We start from the raw sequence: 27,526 nt of genomic DNA, 5'->3' as shown, positions 1-27,526 counted from the left end.
CCGAGACCAACAGGGTAAGGGAATTTTCTTTTTTTTTTTTTTCTTTTTTTCTTTTTTAAGGGAATGTTCTTACTGTAAAGGAATAGCCTCTACTGGTCTGCAGAAGTTAATGTGTGGCCAACGTTATGGCCCCTGCTTTTGCTTACCTATCTTCCCTTTCACACACATATTTCTGTACAACCACTAGCAGATCAAGATGTAAAAGATACCCAGCATCCCAGAGGCTGCCCCGCGCCCTTTCCTGGCAATGCCTCAGCTCTTGTCCCTCATCAGACCAAGGGGACTCCATTCTGACCTCTCACCAGACATTAGCTTTGCCTGTTCATGCAATCACACAGGAGACATGCTGTGGTGTCTGGCTTCTCTGACCATTATTACGTCTGGAAAATTCCTCCATGTTGTTAAATAGATCTGATTTTAAACTAAACCCTCAAAACATAACAGAACTTCAAATGAACTTTCAAAAGAGGTTAGTTCATTTGCTGTACTGTGTGCATTTCATTTCAAGCTCTTGTTACTAAAAACATTTGACTATGGTGTCACTCTCTAGTATTAGAAAACTATTTTTCTACCTAGGACCTTCTCAACATTTGCCGGGTGATTATTCATAGCTTAAAAGATCAGTGGATGGTTGGTCTGGGCTAAGGGTACAGAACACTGGGCTAGAAGCTGTGCTGGCCACAGCCAATCCTTCAAAGTTGGTTTCTTAATACACTTCTATCTTTGGTGTACGTTCTTAAGAAGCCATTTCATTCCTAAAAGTTGAGGGTCAAGAAACATGCTAATTAAAGATCTAGGCCAGCTACATTCCAGAAAATGAAGTTTCACTCTGCCTATTTTATGAAAATCTTTTCCAAAAAATGCAACTTCCTGGGGAGAGACTAGGAGGGCTAGACAGGAACGGTGGTCAACATTTTAAAATGAATTCTAAGGGAAACTTGAAGAGTAAGAAGGTTTCCTTAAACTTCAGAGGGAACCCAATTAATTATCTGAAAAACCTGAACCGCCAGGGTGCCTAGAACAGTATGCACTGAGGTGTCATGTCCCAGCCATGTCTTTCCCTGCATCTGGGCTTTCTGCATGTCACTCACCGTTCATCAGATCCAAGATGAAGCAGAGTTTATCTGGAGTATGGAAGGCATAGGTCATACAGACAATGAAAGGACAGTCCTAGAGAGAAAAACAAGAGTTTGTAAGAAAAAAGCTGTCCTAGGAAGTGCGTGCTATCTGCTACTATATACCATCCATAGATTTTCTCATCCAGACTTCTGCCCTGTGTGTTAAGCACCAACATCTCCATGGTAACCTTAATGGTCCCAGCAAAACATATATGATAACTTGACAAAATGCATAGAGACAGAGCATTGCTAAGTGGAGCAGGTGAGGGGTGCCTGGGTGGCTCAGTCAGTTAAGGGCCTGCCCAGGGTCCTGGGTTCAAGCCCCATGTCAGGCTTCCTGCTCAGCAGGGAACCTGCTTCTCTCTCTCCTCCCCCCTGGTGCTCTCTCTTACTATCTCTGTCACTATCTCTGTCCCCTCACCTCAAATAAATAAATAAAATCTTTAAAAAAAAATCCTAAGTGGAACAGATTAATTCGAAGGTCTCTTCTCTCTCAGATTCATTCATGACCCTTTTATCTGCATCTTCTTCAAAAGACCCAGTTTCTACAGAAAAATATTGCTGCCTTGCTAGTCTTTGTGTTGGTCTACACTATCATTCTGGCTAGTCAAATATCCATTTCAATCTCCGATTCAGACATGGGAAGCACCATATCACAATGGGAGGAAATATCTATATTATTGTCTTGAAATATGAGCATAGAAAGGGAATTCAACTAGCTTTTTTCTTTTTTAAGATTTAATTTATTTATTCATGAGAGACACAGAGAGAGAGAGAGAGAGAGGCAGAGACATTGGCAGAGAGAGAGGCTCCATGCAGGGAGCCCAACGTGGGACTCGATCCCAGGACTCCAGGATCATGCCCTGGGCTGAAAGCAGGTGCTAAACCGCTGAGCCACCCAGGGGTCCCTCAAATAGCTCAAAGTGAAAAAATAAACCAGGGTCAGGGATTGAATAATTCAACTGTAAAGATGACAGTTTTCCCCAAAGTAATCTAGAGATTCCATGCAATTAAAATAGAAAAGGGGGATCCCGGTACAGAGCCTGCTTCTCCCTCTGCCTGTGTCTCTGTCTTTGCCTCTCTCTCTCTCTCTCTCTGTTTCTCTCTATGTCTATCATGAATAAATAAATAAGATCTCTTTAAAAAAATAAAATAAAATAAAATAAAATAAAATAAAATGGAAATGGATGAGCTAATTCCAACGATGAGCTTCCAACGATGAGCTGATTGTATTTTATGAAAATGTACATAACTAAGAAAAGTAGAGACATTCTAGAAGGAAAACAAAGCTGGAAAAGTCACATCACCAGATATTAAGACTTATTATATATATAAAAGACTTATTATGAAGCAACAGTAAATCAGACAGTGTGGTAGAAGCCCAAGGACAGAAAAACTGACCAAGAGAACAAACCTGAGGATCCTGAAACAGACTCAAGCATAAATGGTCAACTGATTTATGATAAATTGACACAACAGGGTGGGGGGAAAGGATGGCCTTTTCAATCAACGGCATTGGAGCAACTGGATATTTGTACAAGAGTATGTAAACTTCAACCCCTACCTCATACCATACATGAAAGTCAACTCCAGGTAGAGAAAGGTCTAGAGAGAAAACAATAAAGCTTCTAGAGGGTAACAAGGAGAATATCTTCATGACATTAGGGTAAGTAAAGATTTCTTAGGCCACAAAAAAGCACTAACAGTAAAAATATTGCTAAACTGGACTAAAATAAAGTTAAGAACTTCAGTTCTTCAGAAGATACCATTAAGAGAGTAAAAAGGCAATTCACAGAAGATACTTGTAATCTGTAAACACATAAAGGACTCATATTTAGAATATATAAAGAACTCTAATAAATCAATAAAGAAAAAGACAAATAATCCAATAGAACAATAGCAAAAAAATGGTAGTAGTAGTAATAATAATTAATTAATTTAAAAGATGGGCACTTCACATAAGAGACTATCAAACAGCTCACAAGCCTAGGAGGAATTCAGATGCTGGCCTACACTGGTCCCCAAGGAAATGTGTTATCACTAAAACCCATGAGAATGGCTAAAATTAAAAAGACTGACAATACCAAGTGGTTGGAAAGATAGGGTGGAAATGGAAATCCCATATATGGCTCCTGGGAGCATAAAATGGTACTAGTGCTATCTGCCAAAGCTGAGCACCATCTGCAAACCCTATGAGCTAGCATTTGCACTTCCCAGTATACACCTCACAGCAACCTAGACTTCTGTGCACCAAAGAGAACTGCATGAGAATGTTCCTCACAGCACTATTCAAGATAGTCTGAACTGGGAAAGAACGCAAATAAATGTCTGAATAGATATGTTAATTGTCGTATATTTGTGCAGTGGAATACTAGACAGCCAGAGTCAGCAAGTTTTTTTCCAAGGGGCTAGTCAGTAACTGTTGCTAGTTTTACAGACTCTATACAGTCTCTGCCCCATTTTTTATACAATCCCTTAAGAATGTAAATCATTCCTAACCCATGGGATGTGCAGAAATAAAGGCTACAAAGCAGATCTGGTCCGTGGGCCACACATAGCTTTCTGACCTCTGCTATGTAGCTGCAGAAGGTACTGCTGCTGTGTGCAAAGACACAGGTGGATCTCACATGCAACACTGAGCGACAGAGGCCAGACGCAAAAGAGTACATTTAGACAAAGTCTAAACATAGGCAAAGCTAAATTATGGTGTTAGAAATCTGGGCAGTGGTTAGCTTGGGCGAGGGATAGGTGACCAGAAGAGGCACAAGACTTCTAGAATACGGGTAACCTTCCATCCCTTGAACTGAGTGCTAAGCCGCATCTATGACTAGGTCTGTTCAGACTCTATATACAGTGTATACTCGCCATTCAAAGGATTCAAATAAAAATTGGCAAAAAAAATCTATATCCACAGAAAGAAAAAAAATATTAAATTTCACAGAAAATATTCAAGTTTCAACAGAATAACCTTACACTGAATTTGCATTGTCCAAACCACTATTTTAAGGGCAGACTGATAAATCTTAGTTAACCGCTTTCTATAACAGAGATTCAAGAACTTGAATTCAATTCCCATATATCTTCCAGAGGAAAGTATTCCAGAATCAATTACAGATTTCATTTTGTGATTACACATTTTGCCTTAAAACACTGTTGAGATGGTGTTAGTGATTACTGATCTCAAGCCTGATTTTGCTTTAAATAGGCAAGATAAAAGTGCTTTCCATTTTCTGTTAAACACCATGTGGCCTTCCTAGAGGGTGGTGTGGGGGGAGGGGTACAGTCCCTCTTGGAACCACTTAGTGAACCACCTTTCTAATAGCCTGCTGAAGATGGCTCATTCTGTTTTGTTTTTTTTGTTTGTTTGTTTGTTTTTTAAGATTTTACTTATTTATTCATGAGAGACACAGATACAGAGAGAGAGAGGCAGGGACACAGGCAGAGGGAGAAGCCGACTCCATGCAGGGAGCCAGATGTGGGACTAGATCCTGGGTCTCCAGGATCACGCCCTGGGCCAAAGGCAGGCGCTAAATCACTGAGCCACCCGGGGATCCTCTGCTCCTTTCTTAATGCAGGTCCCCACACACACTCTGGTTCCTGATTTGAAGAGCAACTGGGCTGCAGCACAGAGAGGCTGATGGAACCAGACCTTAGTAAGGCCAGAGTCTTTCCCAGCTTGAGATGGCCACTGCACTCAAGGAGACAAGGAGACAAGTGGACTCTGCCAAGGGGTATTTCTGAACCAAGGAGACAGTGGACTCTGCCAAGGGGTATTTCTGAACATGATGGGATATGATCCTTCCAATAGTAGCCCTGAGGAAGTAGCAAAAGGTGAAAAAGGTTCAATTAAGGAATTGTCAATTTAGACTCACAGGCTGAATAGAAGGGCCCTTTAAGAAAAAAAAAAAAAATCACCTGATCCAACCTGTTTATTTTTAAGACAAGGAAACTAAAGCCCTAAAAAGGGAAAATGACTTGCCTGAGGTCACAAAGACATGTGGTAGCCAGGCAAGATCTCAACCCCAAGTCTCCTGACCTTGTCCAGGGTTCTACTGTATGCTGCTTACAAAGGCAAGGTTTCTATAGCAATGTAAAGGGAAAGTTCAGCTAAAGGGGTATGACTCAGTTATCTCCATGTTGACTGCAGTCTCTCACCTCTCAGATACTGGGCAGATACCACATCAGGGCTCCCATGAAGCTCAAGATATAAAGAACCAAATACGGGCCAATACGACAAAACAGGCAGCAATTAATGATGGTGCAGATTAGAGTTCCAAACATAACCATGGTTAAGATGTTTTGTCTTGATTACAAATTAAAGGTAATTGGGGTGTCCCGGTGGCTCAGTCGGTTAAGCATCCACCTTCTGCTCAGGTCATTATCCTGGGAGTCCTGGGGCCAAGCCCCACCTCAGGCTCCCTGCTCAGTGGGGAGTCTGCTGCTCCCTCTGCTCCTGCCCCCTGCTTGTTCTTTCTCTCTTTTTCTTTGTTCTTTTTCTTGTTCTTTCTATTTTTTTTAAAGATAAAATCTTAGGAAAAAAAAAGAACAAATTAAGATCAATAAGAACTAGTGGATCTTTTGGAGGTAAGACCCTCAGTGAGGATTTCCTACAGGTAGTGAGCAAGGTAGCCCATGTTCTGTAGCAACTCTGTGAAACTGTGATAAAATACACCATAGAGTATTTAAGAAAATTCTCCACCCTGCATTCAGAGGAAGGCTTATATTATTTTCCTGCCTCAAACGCTATGTCTCCAACTGCTGTGAGATTTTTAAAAAATCCCTAGGACTGGCCTAGAAAGTTCTTTACATTCTAGTCCAGGCTCTCCTGGTCTTTATCCCTCTCCAGCTTCATCTTGTGCTAGTCACATACCACATCAGACTCCAGCTCTGTTGAACCTTCCCTGTAGCCCTCAAACCCTCCCAAAGTGCTCAGGACCCAGACACGTGCTGACACCTCCTGTGACTTCCGAGGATCATCCACTGTCACTTCCACTCTGTTAAGTGCCTCCTGAGCACTGGGTACCTGTCCCATGGCTCCTGCCGCACGCCCTCATTATCTATACATTCCTGAGATCAGAAGAACAAGATTACCTTCTCTCATTCCATGCAGAGCAAAGACCACAGTCAAGTTTTGGGAGCCCCACCCTGCAGCAAAATGCCTGGCACAATCTAGGCACTCCTCTATGGTTCAAGGAATGAAGGAGTAACACTTTCGAGGACATGACAAGACTGTTTAATGAAGGTGCTAATTGCTTTTTCCCAGCTAGGCACATACTTATCATGGTGCTTAGACCTGAAGATTTCCCTTTTTACTATTCTAGAATTAGAGAAGCATACCAGTAACAGTACTTCCCACTGTCTCTTTGAAAGATCAGGGGAAGGAACACTCAATTTGAGATTGGAAGGAAAAACAAAAAACTTCCAGTAAAAAGAAAACTGTAATGAGTGACTTCAGTTCAGTTTCCTGCCAGCACCTGGGAAACCACGCTGATACAGGCTGATCTGAAGTTTAACCTACTGAGGCCATTTAAAACAAAAGTTCATTAAAAAAGTTCATAAAAAGTAGCCTTTGGTTAGCAAAAAGGAAAGAAGGAGGTAAGGAAGAAAGTAAGGAAGGAAGTCAATCAGTCCAAATAGCTTTATTACAAGTCTTTTGGCTAAATTATGTATCATTTTTTTAAAGCCTTTATTTTTAAGTAATCTCTACACCCAACATGGGGCTCGAACTTAAAACAGGAGATCAAGAGTTGCATGCTCTCTGGCTGAGCCAGCCAGCTGCCCCCTGGTTAAATTATATATTGGTAAGTAAACACGAAACAAAACAAAAAAGGCCCCCCAAATTCCCCAAAAACAAAAAAGCCAAGTTTGATACTTGAATAAAAAAATATAAGCAATTCTTTAAAGTTAGCTCAAAATAGTAGACTGGTTTTTTATTTATTCCTTTAGAGGGTAAGACTGGTGAGGAACCATACATACTGCTATTGCTTACCTCTATTCCCCTTCATCTAAAAAAAATAAATATAAAAATGCTACATGATCATTGCATACATAATTTTCCAACACCAAAGATTTCTTTTTCCATAAGCTTTCTTGAGAAAAAATACCCAAGGTGTTGGAGATAACTCATTAAAGATTAATATTTTAATTACCACTTAAAATCTGGAGTAAGTATACATCCATGTTTGAAATATAAGACAATGACATTTCTGATAGAAACTAGAAACCGATGCCATTCATACTGATTTCAATATAGTGTGCAAGCTGCTTAGTCTCCATTCCAATTAGTTGAAAATGTGGTCATGCACACAGGATAAACTCTTATTTCAAATGCTTAATATCCATATGTTGGGAGACAGAGGCACATAGTTAGAAATTATTTATAGCTATGGCATTTTCACTTATTTTACGGTTGAGCTAAATTATGATAATCTTATACTTCAGTAGCAAATAACCTTTCCAAAACTGCTTAAAACTGATGTTAGAATAATATAAACTGCAATATGATAAATGTAGGTATAAACAAAAAATATGGGGCCAAACAGGTGACAATAGGAAAGGAACAATAGGGGATGCCTCGGTGGCTCAGTTGGTTGGGCTTGTGATCTCAGGGACCTGGGATCAAGCCCTGTGTGGGTTCCACGCTCAGCAGGAAGTCGCTTGAGATTCTTTCTTCCTCTGCCCCCTCCCCCACCCAACCCTGTGCTCACTTGCACGTATGTAACTCTCTTTAATAAATAAATTGAAATCTTAAAAAAAAAAAAAAGAAAGAAAAAAAATGAACACTAGCCAGGGAGTCCACAGACTCTGGGCAAAGAAATCTCTCTGGGTCTCAGGTTCCTTGCTTACTAGTTGAAAGGGATCCTTTGATTCACCATTAAAATCTGATTCCTTAATCCTCTGGGTAGGGATGACCCTATTTAGAACCCAGCTAGGATATTTGGAGGTCATGCCCTCCCCTGTATATCTCACTGCACATAAACCCTTTTGGCTCAGTATTTAACCTTAAATTCCCATATGAGGTACTCAGCATGAGTTTGGCCACTCCATCGTCATTTCCTGAATGAGACCCTGAATCCCTGAGCTCCTCTGGATGCTGGATGACAGGCCCACTGGTGCACGTGGGCATGCCCAGGTTGGACACTGAGTTTTTCTGGGTGTCTTTATACACATCTGCTCAAATAAATAAAAGAAGGCTTTGCTTGTGGGTCATACCATTCACTGCAAAAGAAGCCAGAAACGGGACACTGTTTCACAAAAAGACACTGGGTAAAAGTTTTTGGCAAAAAAAAAAAAAAAAGTTTTTGGCACATGCTAAGCTAAAAATCCTAGCTTGACAGACAAACACAATGTCCAACAGGTGGAAACATCCTCTTGGAAATGGAAATGAGCAAAGTCCACAACAGGTAAAAAGCAGCCAGACAGATAACTTTAGTGACTGGGGACAGATTCAAATGCAAATCAGGTTTGAGTAAGCTGAGATGTTTCTCTATTTGTTTACAGAGGATGAGAGCTGCTTTCCTCCTTGTACTCCTCCTTCTCTGGGCTGGTCCTCCATCACGCAATCAGTTCTTAACTAGACTCAAGTGATTTCATTGTTGATGCCATGATTACTTCCTGCCCTCCCTGGAACCATATTCCGCAAAGAAGGAAGCCATAAACAGCCACTAAAGGGAGAAGCTGTGGGTGTGCATGATGATGGTCGCTAACACTTCTCTAACTCCCAAATTAAACAGAGATAATATGAGAATTACACACTATTTATATTAACTTAGTGCTGCTCTTCCCTGCTATAAATTCTAATGCACCCAAGAATTGGCTAGCTGCATAATTTGCTGGAAAAGAATGCCTGTATTTTAAATAAATTGTCCTGATACCTAAAACCAACCAACCAATGAATACAAAAACAAGCAGCACTCGAAAAGGAATACTTACCCCTGTACTCACAAGAGATAACATAATCCTCTCATTTAAGGCTAATGTTTCTCCTTGTTTCATCTTGATCCTCTTCTTATCCAAGCATTTCATTGCATACCTGGAAACATAAATGTTACTGAAAAAAGTATACTGAAAATATATCTTTGCTGCTTTAAATGGTACACATCATACGGGGGAAGGTTTCTAAAGATTTGGGAAGTGTCTAAGAGAAGCAAAATGGTACCTGAGTGTCATGGAAAAAAAAATTTGTATGTATGTATTAAGAAAAAAATTAAATGCCCCCTCCAGGAGGTAGAGCATATCTTCCCATTAGTACATAAGGGCTGCACAGAGTAAAAGTTTCTTTCTAAGAGAACCGTATGGAGGAGAGGGACCAGGACATTACAGCGGAGGAGCCTGACAAATACGACCTCAAGCAAGCGGTCAAAGTCCGCATCAACAATGATGAGTCATGTTAATGACAGGATGGGCACCCCGATTTGATGTGATGACAATGGTGTTTTCCTCTGGGGTCCTGCTTCCAAAAGCCCACAGCTCCAGTGTAACCATGACAAAAACATGCCTAAATTGGAAGACATTCTACAGAATCCCTGACCAATACTCCTCCAATCTGTCCAGGCCATCAAAAACAAGGAAGTCTGCGCAACTGTCACAGCCTAAAGGAGCCCCAGGAGATGTGATGACTTAAATGTAACATGAGATCCAGGAAAAGAAAAAGCCACTGGGTAAAAACGAAGGAAATCTGAATAAAGTGGAGATTTCAGTTAATGATAACATACTGGGGGATCCCTGGGTGGCACAGCGGTTTGGCGCCTGCCTTTGGCCCAGGGCGCGATCCTGGAGACCCGGGATCGAATCCCACGTCGGGCTCCCGGTGCATGGAGCCTGCTTCTCCCTCTGCCTATGTCTCTGCCTCTCTTTCTCTGTGTGACTATCATAAATAAATTAAAAAATTAAAAAAATATATATATAAAAAAATGATAACATACTGGTATTAGTTCACTTGTTGTGACCAATGGAAGACAGGGATACTGGGTGTAGGTCATGGGAACTCCCTATGCTATCTTTTAGCTCTTTTCTAAGCCTAAAACTATTCTAAAATAAAAAAAAGGTTCTTTTTAAAAAAAATCCAGCAATAATTAAGATATTTCTATCATTACATTAATAGAAGTTCCAGTCCAGTAAGAGCATAAAGTAGAGGGATATAAATAAATTCGGTGAAATAAATTTTGTGTGTATCATTGCTGCCCAGGGCCACTATGTGTATATTGCAGGGGCGAAGGGATATGTGTATAATATTTAACATTTAGGAACTGTGATTTTAGCAGTGGTTGAGATTTTTTTTTTTAATCTAGTTACCCATGAGACACACAGAGATAGAGGCAGAGACACAGGCAGAGGGAAAAGCAGGCTACCCGTGGGGAGTCTGATATGGAACTTGATCCCAGGACCCTGGGATCACGACCTGAGCCAAAGGCAGACGCTCAACCACTGAGTGAGCCACCCAGGTGTCCCAGCAGTTCTGGTCAAGATTTTATAAGAGTGCACAGTGTAAGACTCTAAAACACTGACAAGCAACAAAATGAAAAGGGAAGGTACATACTCAAAAAGGCACATCCTAAAATGCTACCTTATGGATTTGGGGGGGGGGGGTGTTTGTTGTTGTTTTTATTTTTTATTTTTTTTTAATTTATTTATGATAGTCACAGAGAGAGAGAGAGAGAGAGGCAGAGACACAGGCAGAGGGAGAAGCAGGCTCCATGCACCGGGAGCCCGACGTGGGATTCGATCCCGGGTCTCCAGGATCGTGCCCTGGGCCAAAGGCAGGCGCTAAACCGCTGCGCCACCCAGGGATCCCCTGTTGTTGTTTTTAAAGATTTATTCATGAGAGGTACAGAGGGAGAGGCAGAGACACAGGCAGAGGGAGAAGCAGGCTCCCTGTGGGGAGCCCGATGCAGGACTCGATCCCAGGACCACAGGACAACCTGAGCCAAAGGCAGACACTCAACCACTGAGCCACCGAGGTGCCCCAATAGATTTGGTTTTTATTTTTTTTTTTAAGTAATTTCCACACCCAACATGAGGCTCGAACTCAAGACCCAGAGATCAAGAGTCATATGCTTTACCAACCGGGCCAGCCAGGCTCCCCTGATTTGTTTTTAATCATGATATTTAAGTTATAATATTTCAAATAATAAAAAAAAAAATAAGATTTTTATATGAAAGTTAGTGGAGAAGAAACAGCTGACAACTTAAGCTTTTTGAAAACTTGGCACAAGCTCCAACTAAGAAAATACAGACATATTATTTGGCATGCTCTATTACCACAGGTTGAAGAAAGCAGGACGATTTTTCAACAGAAAGCAGAAAGGAAATTTTTACAAGGGTTTCAAGGGCTTTAGAAATCTGGTACATGACTATAAATCCCCACTGACGGTCCACTTTATAAGACCCAGACAACTGTCTGGCTGGGATAGGACCCAGAAAATCCATTTGTTTCTAACTGATCATAACTTACAATGTCATGACTTATAACAAAACAGAGATGGATGCTCAAAGTTGCTCATTTTATCTACTCTTCCAAGAGTTCTCTATAACAAATCCACTGATGGAGATATTAATTTGCCTAATTATGGGACTGGATATTGAGAACATGTGAAGTGGCATGTTCGTTAAATATTTAATTTTGGGGGCACCTAGGTGGCTCAGTCGGTTAAGCGTCTGCCTTTGGCTCAGGTCACGATTCTACGTCCTGAGATTGAGCTCCACATCAGGCTCCCTGCTCATTAGGGAGTCTGCTTCTCCATCTCCCTCTGCTGATCCCCCTGCTTATGCGCATACACTCTCTGTAAAATCAATAAATAAAAAATTTTAAATACTTAATTTTTGTGATGAATTTTCAAGATGTTTCATATCACTTCTATCACTACCCCCTTCCATGATGGTGTCTAGTAAATAGTTTAAATTGCAGACCACAGAAGCTGCCATACATGGGCCTTGAGCTGCTGGGTTGAGCAAGTTTGCTTCCACTGGCTTCTGAGGTAGATGGCAGTTGCGGAGCCAAGACAATGTAACTGGCAGCCTGGGGACTGGAAGGACACACTCCTGGATTCACAGGAATCTGGCCACTGTCTAGCTGTGGGATTCCTGGTAAGTGTCTACCCTTAATCTAGAAAGTGGAAGACAGTTTTCCAAACCCTGAGGATCCTGTGAAATAACACATGTAATGAAGAAACACGGTTATAGTATGACTTTCTACATTGTGTGGCAGATTAGCAGATCAGCAGATCTCCTAAATACCTAGACAAGCAGTAGTGAGGAAGGAAAATGAACAGTCAGTGAGATGGAATAGGCGACAAGCACATCACTTAGGGCCAGAGCCCACCATGGTACTACAGAAGGGGGATTAAAGGCCCATTGGCAGAGGACTGTTCATTAATACTGACTATGGAGGAGGTAGTGGTCTGCAGGCTTTATGATGTATTATCTCATTCAAGTCTAACAACAAGTAAGTATTTTCCCAATCCTACAAATGAGGAAGGGGAGGCACAAATTTCATGCAAGCCGGATCTGTCCTGGCTGAGGGACACCCAGACCTGCACTCTGGATCACCAGGCCATCTGGTCTCAGCACGGCAGCAAACTACAGACGCCCCAGTGCCAGACCCTGGGTTCACCCCGCACAGGGCCCCACAACAGGAAGAAGACCAGTGGGCATAAGTCAGGGAATGTAAATTTCAGTCCCCACAAGATAAAAATCATGTCCGTTATTGGACCTGTCTGAAGACTAAGAGGGCAACTTCGCAGAGCTGTTGGTGCCCAATCACAAGGAGGACCTGACTGGAGGCTGAGTGACAATGCTACACAATGCTCAGGGGTGGCAGGGGGAGGTGGGCACTGAACTCGGTGACCTCATTTACCCCTTACACTGGCTCAGTGAGGTTATCAACCAAGCTGCACAGACTACTCTACTTTCCCATGGTTTTAACATGCCTGTCACTTGATCCCACTTGTAGCTCTGGGTCTATCAAACTATATTTTCCCATTCTCTTTTGATTCTAGATATATGTTCACTTCAACAAACTGCTTCTATATTTAAAAACAAAATTTTTTCCCCTTGCACTACTTAACAACTCCACCATTCACCTTCTGCAAGAACCTCGTGCCTGGCTTATGTGCACATAATTGCCTCATACCAACCTCCTCCTGTAAGATAAACAACTAAGATGGTGATGGAGGCCCACAATCATGATCCTTGTAGCAGGGAATACTTCTCACCCAGTGCTTGAGCTACCCATCTGTGGAATTGACATCTCCTGGAATGCTATGCCACCCCAAGGTTCATACGCTGAATCACAAGTGGGCCACTGTTTAGGAGATAATGTCTCTCCTGTGCAAAGCAGAGAATTCTTTGCAGCAAGATCAGACCAGGAGGCTATACATAATGCTCCTTCTTGGTCACCTCCAGATCCCAGGCTCCTTTACCCACAGCCTGAACCACAGGGGTTCATGACACAGTTACGGCTAACTTTCCTTTTAACCCTAAGAGGTGGAAGTTCCAGCTGATTGTTCTCATTGATAATGCTTAACAACATACAGCCTATTTCTTTCTGACAAGTGAAATGATGGGTTTCCATAAATCTATGTAGGCATTTTCTGTTGATGCAAGCATAAAACCCATAGCACTTACATTTTTCCAGTGTCTGCTTTCCTGCAACCGTATACTTCACCAAATCCTCCTCGTCCAATGATCCTATGTACGCTGAAATCATTCATGGTCAACTGTGAATTCAAAACACGAAAGGGATACACAGCGTTGTGTTAAAATTATGTTGTTGTTTGCACGTAAAACATAGTTGTTAAAACAGCCATCTGATAGAGGGATCTGCCCTGTGACTGCTCTAAGAGATGGGATGTGAAAGGTAGAAAGACTTTCTAGAGCCTCCTTCTGCTCTACCGCCAAAATGCACAAAAGGCAGGCAAATGGGAAGACAACAGTGTGGGAGTCGAGTTAGATTGTTTTTTCAAATATCCTAAATGTTAGGATATAAGATGTATACCTTGAAGGCAAGGGAGTGTGAAATTTCTAGTCAAAATGAAAAGCATCCTTAGCTACTCCGAAGCCAGAATTTTGGGAACAGCTCCACAATTCCGGGAATTGTCATGGTAGAAGAGGAAGTCTACATCAAGAGCATCTAGGTTTTCTTAAGAGTGGGCCATATGACCAGAAAAACCCAACAGATGCTGGCCATGTGAATTTTTTATCAATAACATCAGGGAACAGCAAGGACTCATGTTGGGCATGTGAGCATGAAACAAGATGCTAAATATGAGGAAAGTACATAAAGAAGCTTCATTCATAAGCCCTCTCTTGTGTCAACATCTCACCAATGCCCCCCACTACTATTAAAGTAGTTTTAATAGTCTTAGACAGCACGAAGGCAGAAGTGAGCCCGATGTTCACAGTGAAGGGGCCGTCGGACAAGAGCCGACGCCTGCTGGTTTATGTACCCCGGCAAGTGAAGGGTCAGATTCCTGAAGAGTTCCCCCCAAACAACCCTTAAAACACCATGTTTGCAGCCAGGTTACTGGCCACACAGGCTTCATATCTGATTCTCGGGAACAGCAGGATGAAAGCACACCATGCATCAGAAAGATCTATAGCAGATAGAAAGGATTTTTTGAAAAAATGAGTTACTGTCCTCTTGTTTCTAAAATCCTGCCAGGAAATGTGAAAGAAAGAAGTTAAAATTTAAACACACACAGACACACACACACACACACACACACTCACAAACTGCTTCTCCCATGGTACTGGCAAGGAAAAAACGCACACAAAAAAACCCTAAAAAAAAAATCCAATTGATAATTTCTTTTTCGCACTAGCAAACCTATGTGAAGGGAGAACATGAAGAAGAAGGTAAAAGGCTGCAACAAGGAATGAGGGCTCCAAAAACCAAGATGGGGATGTCCCGGGAATTTCTGACGTTGAAAGCCGCAAGCAGATGAGACATTCACAGGAAGTGCGTGTTAGAAAGGAGCCTGTCTTTGACGACTGCTTTCCTCATTCTCAAAACTAATCAAAGAGGAGATGAACTCTTGCTCTAATAAAAGATGTCATCATTTTTATTACAAGATTATATCTAATAATACAAACAAGAAGAGACTTTCCCGGGATGGCAAAAGACAAGGGCATGTGGGAAGTACATTATGTAGGGACCTTGTATTTTGACTACTATTTCTGTGGAAGGGTCAATCGCTGCTTAAAATACCCTTTCTTAAATAAATAAACACATTCTTATATGAATCTGAGAAAAGAGAATTAAAACTCGAATTGTTTACGAGGCTGGGTACGGGAGGATGAATTCTTCATACACAGAGCTATAAGAGCAACATCTGTTTAGACAGCGTATTACCCGTGGGAGTGTGCTCCAGGGCAAAGTATTTTCTCACGAAGTTAAGCCAGAGGAAGTTTTTATTTAAAAAAAAGGAAAGAATAAGAGGATACTCACATGGATATTTAATTCTACGTTTTTCCACTGACAAAATCGAGTGAACTTGTCACTAAAAAAGAATATAAATGGTCACTAAAAAGTTGCATATTACATTAATCAAATTTAAAGAGCAATGTTAAAGGACAATTGGGTACAGGATCACTTGTGTTGCTTCTCAACCAGAGATACATTCCCTTGAATATTTTTTCACAAAGCTTTCACTGGTCTTTATGGCTTTATTTTAGGAATCAGGTGAAAGACATCATATTTCCCTTAAATTGTGATTATTGCTATGGTCACATCTGTCTCTGAATCAGGACCATTCAAGAGAAGGCCTAACCTGAGCCACATATGTATTTTCATTTTAATAATGTATTTTATTTAACCCCAATATAGCAAAAAATTACTATTTCAACATGTGATCGGCACAAAGTTAGCAATGAGACCTTCTATATTCTTCTTTTTATATTAAGTTGTGAAACCTGGCATATATTTTGTACTTAGAGCCCATCTTAATTCACGCTCTGTCATTTCAAGTTCTCAAGAACCACATGTGGCTAGTGGGCTACCATACCATACTGGGCCACGCAGCTCTAAATGACAAAATATTTATAAGTAATTGTAATAGCAGCAAACACTCAGATAGTGCTATCCACGTGCCAGGCCCTGTTCATTTCCCCCTCCAGTGACAATATGAGCAGGTCTGATGATCAGGAATGATGACGCCCATTCTGCAGCAGAGGAGACTATGGTCCAGTCAAGATCACACAGTGAGAGAAGGGGTAGGACTGGATCTGAACCTGGACCAAGTACTGCTGCTCAAAGATACAAATGTTTTATGAAAAAAAAGCCCTTAAACTAGAATCACAAGATGCAATACCCACTGGGTGGATTTGCTCTGAAAATTTACTCAACTCCTTGATGAGTAGTTTTTTCCCTCTATGAAGATATCTATCCCCACATCTATTTAATAAAGATGTTATTTTCATTGTGTTTATTTATGAGCAACACAGTCTACACCGTTTTAAAACTTTTTTTTTCCAAAAGAAATGCATTCTAGATTGACCACTCCTTAAAGGTAGAGAGTATTCTTTGTGATGGCTGGATTTCACCTAGCTCCTGGCACGATTCTTTACAAGGGCACCATCCAGGGTTCTTGAAGGAAGGAAGGAAGAAAGGAAGGAAGGAAGGAAGGAAGGAAGGAAGGAAGGAAGGAAGGAAGGAAGGAAGGAAGGAAGGAAGGGAAAGGAAGAAGGGGAGGGAACAAGAAAGAAAGTACTTATGAAGTGCATGGTACAGGAGTTACCAGCATGGTAACGGAATGCCCTAAGGCATCTAAATGTCCTAGTTGCCTGTGGGGTCCATTTAATATGCTGTCCAAGGATCTTTTAAAAATATGTCTGAAGCTAATATAGTCAAGTTGAAAATCAAAGCAGAAGAACTCTTTGTAATTATGTAGCACCTTTTGTCAATCTAAAATGACATTAGTGTTCATTGATCCCTCTCATCTCAGTGAGGTTGGTAAAATAAAATTATATTTTGAGAATTTCTGAGAGTTATTTCAAACAGTTTCTCTTTTTTCCTAAGTATGATGAGTGCAAAAAGCAAAACCACACTGTGGTGTTCTGTGTCCTTATGAATCTATTGACTGTCACTTTGAAATTCTTGGTGTACTGGAGCTAGCTAGTACTCCCTTTACTCAGGGATTCTGGAGCTCAGAGCAGGCCACAGGGGGTGGTGGTCTGGCACATTTTACAAACTTGCAGACTGGCTGGGGAGGAGAGAAGAGTTCTGCTGACCAAGAGAAGAGTCTAGAGAACTAAATCCCAACACATATCCACTCTCAGAAGAACAGCGTCTCCCCAGAAAAGGACACTTTCAAATACACAGTTTGCCCACGAAATATGGGTTTTCTGTAGCAAGTTCTCTAGGAAGTACAGATGGCCCCAGGGTGTCCTGGCTCAGTCACGTGTCCATGGAGGTCCCCTTGATCAATACCTAATTACCAGGATGCACACTTTTTGACAGAAGAGGGACTGGGGCTGAGAACAGAGGAGAACCTGGGCAACAGAGGGCTCCTGACAGCCAGCGCCCTTGCAGAGGATGGAATGTTAGAGGTTACCGATACAGAAATGCCAGGGGTGCAGTAGGGTAGGGTAGAGGAAGCATTTTTAACCCCGGCCCATGACTTGAGCTTTAGATTGCTGGGCAATTGAAGTTCACTGCCTGACAGAGGCTACCAAACCTCATCCAGGAGAAGGAAAGCCTCCTTCCCAGATTCAGTGTGGCCTGGAACTTATCAGCCCTGTGTCTCTGCTGGCCTCAGGTGAAGGCAGAGATGAGCCCTGGCATAGCTGAAGATTTCCCCTTTATGATCAGACTGAGAAATCATCTTCCCTGTGAGGCCGGCAGTGAGTGTGGCCAGTCCTGATGAGGCTCTAATACAAGGTTCTATTTAGGGAATGTCCATGCTTTTCAAAACCCAAACTTGAAACTCGGTCTCACAATAGAGTTTTTAAGTTCTCATTTGAAAATGTATTAACACGAAAAGAACTCGAAATGGATAAAAATGGAAGACATCTGCTTTGAAAATAATTTACATAACATGGTTAATGACTTCAGAAAATCCAGTGTACCTACTTGTCTAAAACACAAACAGCTTGGATTTCTTGTGGTAATAAGAGCAAAAAGTTCACCCAGTGGGACAAAATGAATCGCGGGCTGACCTGGTGGCCCATCAGCAAAGAAAGAGCTACAAGACCTCCTCCCCAATTTTAATTCCCATCCTCATTTCTCCCCTCTTCTCCAACGATTGCACAGAAGCTCGACTAACCCAAGAGCTGGGAAAGGTCAGATTTTTGAGCTAATAGTACCGGAGACAGTGTAAGCCAGACCCCACTAAGATGCAGCCAGCCTACCCCCTCAGCGTGAGCCACTGCTTTCCCGCACAGTCTCTGCTGCTACTCAGAAAAGGGTAATAATCATTTGTATGCATATTAGTTTCCCAAAGTACTAATTCTACTCCAGGATAAAATTATCTCTTGAACTCTTGTGGCATCACAACACAACTTTTTTTTTTTTCTTTTTTAATTACTTTAGTTCTGCGAATATGTGGAGGAAAAGAAGCTGCAGAGAAGCAATATTTGTTCTTCCAGGGCAATTAGGGAACAGCTGTGGGCTGTTCCAGCACCGAGCCATGATCATCACGGTGATTGTCTAGAAATTAGCCGAGTTTGTGGAGAAGAGCACAGTCAGTGTGAAAGCACATTCTGTTTAAGAGAGTCCCAGTTCCAGCGGCACATTATCTCAGAGGAATACTCAAAACCTCAATGAAATGACTGCTGGGTGCCAGAAAGGCATATGAGCTGGCCACTTTTATGGGCATCACTGAACATTTTCAGGGTTTTGTATGACAAACATACACATATAGTTTGAGTGGCTCAAGGAACGTATTTATTAGGGATATTAATAATATATGTGACCACAGACATCTCCCTAGACCCTCAAATTAAATTACATAAAGAATCAAGTGCAGGCTTGTCCCACCTTGGGGGGATAGGATCTCCAAGTGCAAACAAATGAATCAGATAGGTCACAGAACCATGCGTGCATTAGCACGCATATCTTAAGGTGTCCCAATAAGATACTTTAAATATTGTGGTTTCATAGTCTATTTAAACTTTAGAGCATTTTGAAGCTAAAGAGCTACAGGTTCAAAGAGACATCAATGTATAAAATCCTTAAAAAAAAAAGATATACAAATCCTAATTAATAATGTAAAGTACTGAGGTGACAGTCTAATGCAAAGCCTGGCACATGGTACATGCTTGGTAAGTACTTCGAATGATTAAATTGATACCCATTTTAAGGATAGTGCTCTTTGGTAAAATGAGGTACAGCTATAATACGAGATTTTACATATGTATATATACCAACATTTTTTTAAAAGATTTTATTTATTTACTCATGAGAAACGCAGAGAGAGAGAAGCAAAGACACAGGCAGAGGGAGAAGCAGGCTCCATGCAGGGAGCCCGATGTAGAACTCGATCCCAGGACTCCAGGATTACACCCTGGGCCGAAGGCAGGCGCTAAACCGCTGAGCCACCCGGGCTTCCCATACTAACATTTTAGTATAATGTTACATATCAAGTATAACTCAAAAAAAATGTTATATATATATATGAAGTTTCATACCTTTCCATAAATTTTTGGAAAATGTTGCCTCGAAGGCTTTCACAAATTTCTTCTATGTAGGGCTGGAAGGGATGGAAAAGAAATCACACACTGCATAAACAGAAACGTAGAACACATACTGACAAGACTCAGACAAGCTGCAGCTCCCACTCTTACACTTGCTCTTTTTGGCATTTGTCCAGTTTTTAGTAACAGATTCATCACCGTGGTTATTTCTTTAATAGTTATCTACAGCTCAACTGCATAGTCTATGAAGGTATGGACAGGTCTGATCTGTTTGCCACTGCATCTCTACTGCCTAACATGGTTCCTGGAAAGTCACAGCCACTTCCCAAGTGCCCAGTTTTCCAGGCATGTGACCCATGCAGTTCCACAGGTTTCACATTCAGAAGAGCACAGAGCTTGGTTTAGTGTCCCTGCTGTCGCCATTTGAAATTCTTAATTTCTGAACAAAGGGCCCCATGTTTTTCATGCTGTGCTGGGCCCTGGAAGTTACATAGCATATTCTATAAATGACTAAAAGTGTTGATAATCAGCACTGATATTGAGTTCTAAAGACTAAAAGCTAATGGATCCATGGGGTAATCTATTCCTTAGATTAGCTATTTTACTTATTAACTTTCTACCTCTTAGACTCATAGAGCTAAAGGTAACAATAGGAAAGAATTAATCCCTCTCCTCATTTTGCACAGGAGGCTGCGGCACTGTAGGCAGGTGCTTTCCCAAGGTCTCTGAGGAAATTCACAACTAGACCAGGATGAAGGGCTCCTGACTCACTTGTGCAGTGTGCATCCCTTTATGGAAAACAGTCTAAACAGTCTTGCATGAGTCTGAATGATGCAGGCCCACTTACACATTGATTTTTCATATATAATACTATAAATGTATTTTCCTTATAATTTTCTTAATATTTTTTAACTATGTGATAATTGAATGTTCATGTTATTGGTAAGGCTTCCAGTCAACAGGAGGCTATTAGTAAAGTTTGGAGGTAGAAGCCAAAAGTTGTATATGGATTTTTGATTGCATGGGGGTCAGCATCCCAATCCCTGTGTTGTTCAAGGGTCAACTGTATTTATTTTGAAATAATTTTGTCTTACCTGGAAAAGAGTTGATGTCACTTGTTTCTTGGATAGGTGACTTTGTACATGTTCTACGGCTTGCTTTGAGAATGGCTTTTCAAAAAATAATCAAAAAGTTATTTTTTTCCACAAATATAAAACGTAATAAACCTCTATATGTTATACAATACCACAACACATAATTTAACACAACTACTAAGCAGGAGCCTATGATAATTATATTGACATGCATTCTTTAAAAATCAGTTGGGTATCTATGGGCAATCCAAACAGATGCTTGTTTCTCTGAGCTTCAGAAGTTCTTAGATACCATATCAAGAAGGATGATGAGCACGGGGGCACCTGATGGGCATACCTAATCCCACAAGAGTTTAAGACTATCATGATTTTTTAAAAAAAGTATAGAGAATCTCATTATCACCTTATTAAATGTATACATCCCTTAATTAGTTAATGTAAAAATTGGAAACGTAAAATTAGAAATGTAAAATTTCCACTGTATAAGAGAAAACAGGGGAGCCTGGGTGGTTCAGCCAGTTAAGAGTCTGCCTTCGGCTCAGGTCACAATCTTGGGATTCTGGGATTAAGCCCTGCATCAGGCTTCCTGTTCAGCGGAGTGTCTGCTCCTCCCTCTCCCTCCCCCTGCTCATGCTTGCAAGTTTGCGCTCTCAAATAAATAAATAAATAAATAAATAAATAAATAAATAAATAAAATATTTAAAAGAAAAAAAGAAAAGAAAAGAAAAGAAAACAAATGCATGAAAATCCGTTTAAGAATTTAGGATGCCTGGCTGGCTCAACGGTTGGGCACCTGCTTTCGGCTCAGATCATGATCCCGGGGTCAAGAATCGAGTCCCGCATCGGGCTCCCTGTGAGAAGCCTGCTTCTCCCTCTGCCTATGTCTCTGCCTCTCTCTCTCAGTCTGTGTCTCTCATGAATAAATAAATAAATCTAGAAAGAAAGAAAGAAAGAAAGAAAGAAAGAAAGAAAGAAAGAAAGAAAGAAAGGAAGGAAGGAAGGAAGGAAGGAAGGAAGGAAGGAAGGAAGGAAGGAAGGGAGAAAGGGAGAAAGGGAGAAAGGGAGAAAGGGAGAAAGGGAGAAAGGGAGAAAGGGAGAAAGGGAGAAAGGGAGAAAGAAAGAAAGAAAGAAAGAGAAAGAAAGAAAGAAAGAAAGAAGAAAGAAAGAAAGAAAGAAAGAAAGAAAGAAAGAAAGAAAGAAAGAAAGAAAGAAAGAAAGGAAGGGAAGGGAAGGGAAGGGAAGGGAAGGGAGAAAGGGAGAAAGGGAGAAAGGGAGAAAGGGAGAAAGGGAGAAAGGGAGAAAGGGAGAAAGGGAGAAAGGGAGAAAGGGAGAAAGGGAGAAAGGGAGAAAGGGAGAAAGGGAGAAAGGGAGAAAGAAAGAAAGAAAATCCATTTAAGAATTAAAAGCCAGGGTGGTGAAGGCTGTAAAGAAAAGCCTTGCTGTGACCAGAGCAGAGGGGAACTTGCTCTAAAAAAATAGAGCTTACACCAGCAAGAACTACACATACTATTCTTCCTCCAAACTTCAAATTATGTCTTCTTTGATAATGCACCATAAGAAGAAAAGTTTAAAATGCCCATCATACTGCTAAATACCCTCTAAATTTGCTGAGCTACGTGAAAACTAAGTTTCAGTGGCATCTTCACGGAACATCTGGCATTTTCCAAGGTTCAACCATTCTCCAGCAAGGTAGCAAGGCACAGAGCATCAACCATCTGCTACAAGTTAGGTGAGAACAACAAAGAAATATATGGCACAAGTGGTGCCACCAGCTACAGTTATTCAAATGTCAGTAAGAACTGTGAATGACACAGTAACTATAGAAGCACTAAAATAAATCATTATCATGGCCAGTGCTGTCCTCTTCAACTTCCTGCAGTGACAGCAATGCTGTGTATCTGTGCTGTCCAATACCGGAGCCACCAGCCACATGCAGCTATCGAGCACTTGAAATGTGGCTCATGAGGAGCTGAGGAGTTAAGTTTTTAACTCCATTGGATTTCAATTAATTTAAATTTATATTTAAATAGCCCCTGGGGCTAGTGGCTCCTGTATTGGACCCACAGGCCAAAACTGTGAGGCCACTCCTTCAGAAAGCTCTCTCAGAGATATTACGTGGTAAATTTTTATTATCTAATTATTCCACTCACTCCTGGTAGAATAATTTCTTAGGAACCTAGTTTATCCTAATGACTGAATGGATTATTTATCTGATTTACAGGGGGAAGAAATATTTCCACCACTATTTAACTATTAATAAAATTAACATAATAATTATAATCTTCCTCATTAATCCAAAGAAACTATTTAAGATTTATATCGATCAATATTTGATTAGCCTAATTATTTAAAGTACAGCCAAATTAACAATAATAAACTTTAATTTCCTTTAGAAAGCCTGGAATTGAGACTGTCCTTTTTTTTTTCTGTTGATTTGCATGAGCTATCAATTTTTTTTCTTTCTTTCTTTTTTTTTTTTTGCCATGAAAGAATCCACTTTTGGAAATAAGCTTGGAGTAGATGGAGCAACAACTTTGTGTCAGCATTACCAGGAAACAAATGACAGAAGAGAAGACATGGGTCATGTCCTGGGGGGGAGTATTGCTCGATATTTAAACTTCTGCCTCCTACTTTACTTTCTGGAAACACTGCGAGCTGTCCTCTATCCAAACTAAAGGCAGAGAACAAAAAGAAATACTCACGTGTGAACAAGACAGCAGCTCCTTCATGATGTAGGTGTCGTAAATTTGCCGGCTTCTGCAAAGGCGATCTTCCTCGTTCTCTAGCTTCTCGTATTCTTTTATCTAGATTTTTCAAAGTTACCATGGTTAGGTATATCTTCCCAGAAAACTCACTTTATTAAAAGATATTACTCGCCCGGGTAAAAACCACTTCCACAGGAGATTAAGCAAATTGCTGAACCGGCTACTCTACAGGAAACTACTTCTAATGTTGGAATAATGAAGTTGGGATAATTTAAATGCAACTTGAAACATACAAATGGGTTTTTTCCTATGATGAAACTCGTCACTTAAATTTAGAAGGACAATATTAGGAAACAAATACTGCCATGGTTACAATTATCTTACAATATACCAGCTAGAGGCCATTCATCCTTGCCAACTCCCCTCTCCGGAGCAAAAACCATTTAAATCTGGCTGTAATTCAGTTTCTAAGACTTATCATGGGGATCGTTCTCATTCAACTACAACATTACAAAACAAAAGAAAAAATAGTCAAAATAGTCAAAATTCCAGCAAGGATCCCTTTAAAAAATCAACTGAATATTTTAGAAAGGCATTAACCCATAGATGAAAAGCACTGTTTTTTGTTTTTTGTTTTTTTCAGGTTGGAGCCTCAGCTGCACAATAAAGTATTAATAAATAGGTTACTTCAAACAGATATTTTGCTAACTTATTAGGAAAGTCAATCAGAACAGTGTTAAGACAGCCAAATAATAAAAATCATGCTTTAGAAATACTTGCTTTATGTAGAACTAGCCCCAATCCCTCTAATCTGGTAATAGAAGCTGCTGGATCAGAGTGTTTCTTTTATTTATTTACTACAGAAATACTTTTAATCCAAAAGACAAGAGAATGAGGGCACAAATGAAATATGGAGTTAGCAGGAAGACTGCATCAAAGATCTTCAATAAAATGACACCTCTTTAAACAAATGACTTACTTTTGGGAACAAAGTTTTCAACAGATAGGCAGTTGTTTACATTGACTTTCATAATATCTGAGTGTTCTTTATTCTGGGATGATAGAATAGAAATGAAAGTTGCCTTTTTGCAATAAGGCTGGGATAGTTCTGAAATCAAAACCTGTAAATCCTATAAGAATTACTGATAAAGAAGGGGCATAGTCGGCAGGGAACTGGGTGTGTGAAATACTGAGGGCCCAGGTGAAAGCCAGCTGGCTCACACATGGAGAAATTACTGGGGCCATATTGTTACAATAAGATTCACAAGTCTGTGACAGCCAGGGCTTAGAAGGGAGTCTTGGAAGAGGCAATAAAGTCTGCCATGAAGGCAGGCCGACTGGAGTAGGTTATACTCCATCCAACCAGAAAAGACTTTTCTAAGGAAGCAGCAATCCAGCAGTGTTGGCATTACCAAAAAGATCCAGGGTTCACCACCCTGAGTTAATTGAGAAGAACAAATCTAAAGAGTTCAAATACCATGCCAGACACAAATGTGGTACTGGGAGGCAACAAAAGCCAAACACCAAAATCTGAAGTAGAGTCAGAAAATAAACAGAGGATCTGGTTTGGTTAATTTTTTTTTTTTGTTTTAATTTTATGTAGTCCAGGGGCGCCTGGGTGGCTCAGTCCATTAAGTGTCTGCCTTTGGCTCAGGTCATGATCTCAGGGTCCTGGGATGGAGCCCTACGTCAGGTTCCCTGCTCAGCAAAGAGTCTGCTTCTCTCTCCCCCTCTTCTTCTCCCCCCTTCTCTGTGCTCTTTCTCTCTCTCAAATAAGAAAAGAAAATCTCTAAAAAAAAAAAAAAAAAAAAAATGGGGGCAGGTCCAAAGGTCAATACAGAATTCTGGGATAAAACAGGTAGACTGTTAGTAAATGAAAGGAAACATTTCTGCCTAAACACTAAACAAAGTCAAGAAATAATAAGCCTTCATGGAATTATTATCCTTGAAAGCAAACGTAATGCAACATAAGGCTGTGTTCCAGGGCACCTAGAAAGCAAGTTGACACCTGTTTAAACAAATGCTGATAGTATGGAAGTTTTCCATAAACTGTAATAATCCAATGCCATGGAACATTTTGGTTTCTTGGGCAAAAGATACTCTGAACCACAATACGAGCTTTATTAAGAGATCTGTGCCTCATAAACTCCAAAGTGAACAACAGAAAAGGAACTCTTAGTAGGCAAAGGAAAAGCCTAAAGTGTCTGAGTATCTGTGACTGTAATTCAAAATTCACTTCCTATTATCAGGAAGACCACTAATTAAAGAACACGCAGTCAACTATCAATTGGCTCTAGATGGGATGATCTTATTGTAGCTTGTGCATGAAAAATGCCCCCTCTAATTTAGGCAGTTAGGTTGACCAGGTAACCTGAGCAAGTAGCAGCCCAAGCTCAAGGTGAAAAGTCTCCCCCTGAACAGAAAAGAAGTATCATCATCAAGGTTGAGCATGCACTGGCCATGCAGTGCCTTTCTGCTTGGGTGGTTACAAAGCTCACAGCTGAACATGTAGCCTGAATAAGCAGAACCCTAAGAGCAAGCACTTTTGGTCCACAGCTATCATATCTCACTTTCTCACTACCATTTTAGGAAGAGGGCCTTGTGAAGCCACTAATGGCCTCTGCTTGCCCAATCAAGGGTCTCTCTTTTGTCTGTAGCTCCACTGACTCTGCAGCAAGCATTCAGCTCAGCTGTCCTTCCCACCTTCTTGGCAGCTTTGTTTTTCTGACTTGTGTGATCTACACTCTCCAGAGGCTTGCCACACTGGCCTCACTTCCTCAGTCTCCCTTGGTAGTTCTTCCTCCTCTGTTGGACTTCTAAATTCTGATGTGCCTCAGAGCATGGTGCCAGAGTACCCCTTTTTCACCTGCTGTATTACTATAAGGTAAAAATTTTCAGTCCCACAGGTTAAAATATCAATTACATTCTGATGTCTAAGTCAGGATCCCTAGTACTCGCTTCTTCCTCTGAGCTCCAGATTCTAAATATCTAACCACCCATTTGGCATTTCCATATCCTCTCTACCCCAGCCAAGCATGCTCTTTCCCTAGTCTTCTTTATCACAAACATGAGTAAAACCATCCTCCCAATTGCTTAAGCCAAAGAAGAAATAATCATCTTTGATTCCTGCTCTTTTGCTCACACTCCTGCTTCTACTGCCTCTTACATCCAATTAATCAATCATATTGGTTTTACATTCAAAATATGTCATAAACCCAGGCTCTGCTTTAGGTAATAGCCAAATAACTGCTAAGGGACCAATTATCCTGAGAAAACAACTGTAAATACTGGACATATATAAGACCCAACTACACTGAGCACAAGCCGGAGTGACCAAAAGTATAGATACGTAATGGGGAAGGGGCATCGAACAAAAGCCAGAAAGTAAGAGAGGATATTCCTGAAAATAAATAGCCAGAGAGTCAGATCCAAAATTCTGTATATACATTCTGTCAACATCTCTGTTGGACCCCATAATGACATGCAAGCCTTGGCAGATCCAAAGCATTTCAGCTAAAGCTAAAAGAACTGAGTGAGATTCAGCTGCTATTCACTGTATAAGAAGACAGAGTTTTTGAAATCTAGTAAGATGAGTTAACTGCTAAAACAAAAAATCAATACCCTTTGAAGAAGTATACAGAGTTTAGAGTATCTATTAATAGATCAATCCCAATGTACAAGATACAATCTAAAATTATTCTACATATCAAGAAACAGGAAAATGTGGCCCACGTGCAAGAGAAAACACCATAAATGAAGACCATTCCAACCAAGATGACGCTGATGGATGCAGCTATTAGAACTATATTCAAAGACATAACAAGAGATATGCATGTAATGAATAAAAAGATAGGAAATAGCAGCAGAAACATATTAACTATGAGAAAAACCAAATGGAAATTTTATAACTAAAACATACATCTGAAATAAAAAATTCAATGGGTGGACATAACAGCAAAGTAGAGATGCCAAAAGAGAC

General features: G+C 40.7%; 1 protein-coding gene across 9 annotated transcripts in view; it reads right to left on the bottom strand.

Moving 5' to 3' along the window:
• Positions 1–27,526, bottom strand: part of GRK3 (G protein-coupled receptor kinase 3) — a 132,004-nt gene that overhangs the window by 38,289 nt on the left and 66,189 nt on the right. For all 9 annotated transcript variants that reach the window (XR_012019399.1, XR_012019398.1, XM_072803008.1 and 6 more), the window contains 7 exons: positions 23,545–23,646; positions 20,843–20,917; positions 19,743–19,804; positions 15,565–15,616; positions 13,743–13,834; positions 9,051–9,150; positions 1,092–1,170 (listed from right to left, as the gene is read on the bottom strand). Coding sequence is in view for 7 of the 9 variants with exons in the window: in XM_072803008.1 (XP_072659109.1) it covers positions 1,092–1,170; positions 9,051–9,150; positions 13,743–13,834; positions 15,565–15,616; positions 19,743–19,804; positions 20,843–20,917; positions 23,545–23,646 (562 nt within the window). In the remaining 2 variants the exon portion in view is untranslated. The remainder of the gene's footprint in view (positions 1–1,091; positions 1,171–9,050; positions 9,151–13,742; positions 13,835–15,564; positions 15,617–19,742; positions 19,805–20,842; positions 20,918–23,544; positions 23,647–27,526) is intronic.

Source organism: Canis lupus, chromosome 27 (assembly GCF_048164855.1).
Source record: "Canis lupus baileyi chromosome 27, mCanLup2.hap1, whole genome shotgun sequence".
Lineage (NCBI taxonomy): Eukaryota > Metazoa > Chordata > Mammalia > Carnivora > Canidae > Canis > Canis lupus.
Note: the sequence above shows the minus strand (reverse complement) of the source record. Positions and strands in the feature narration are given on the sequence as shown.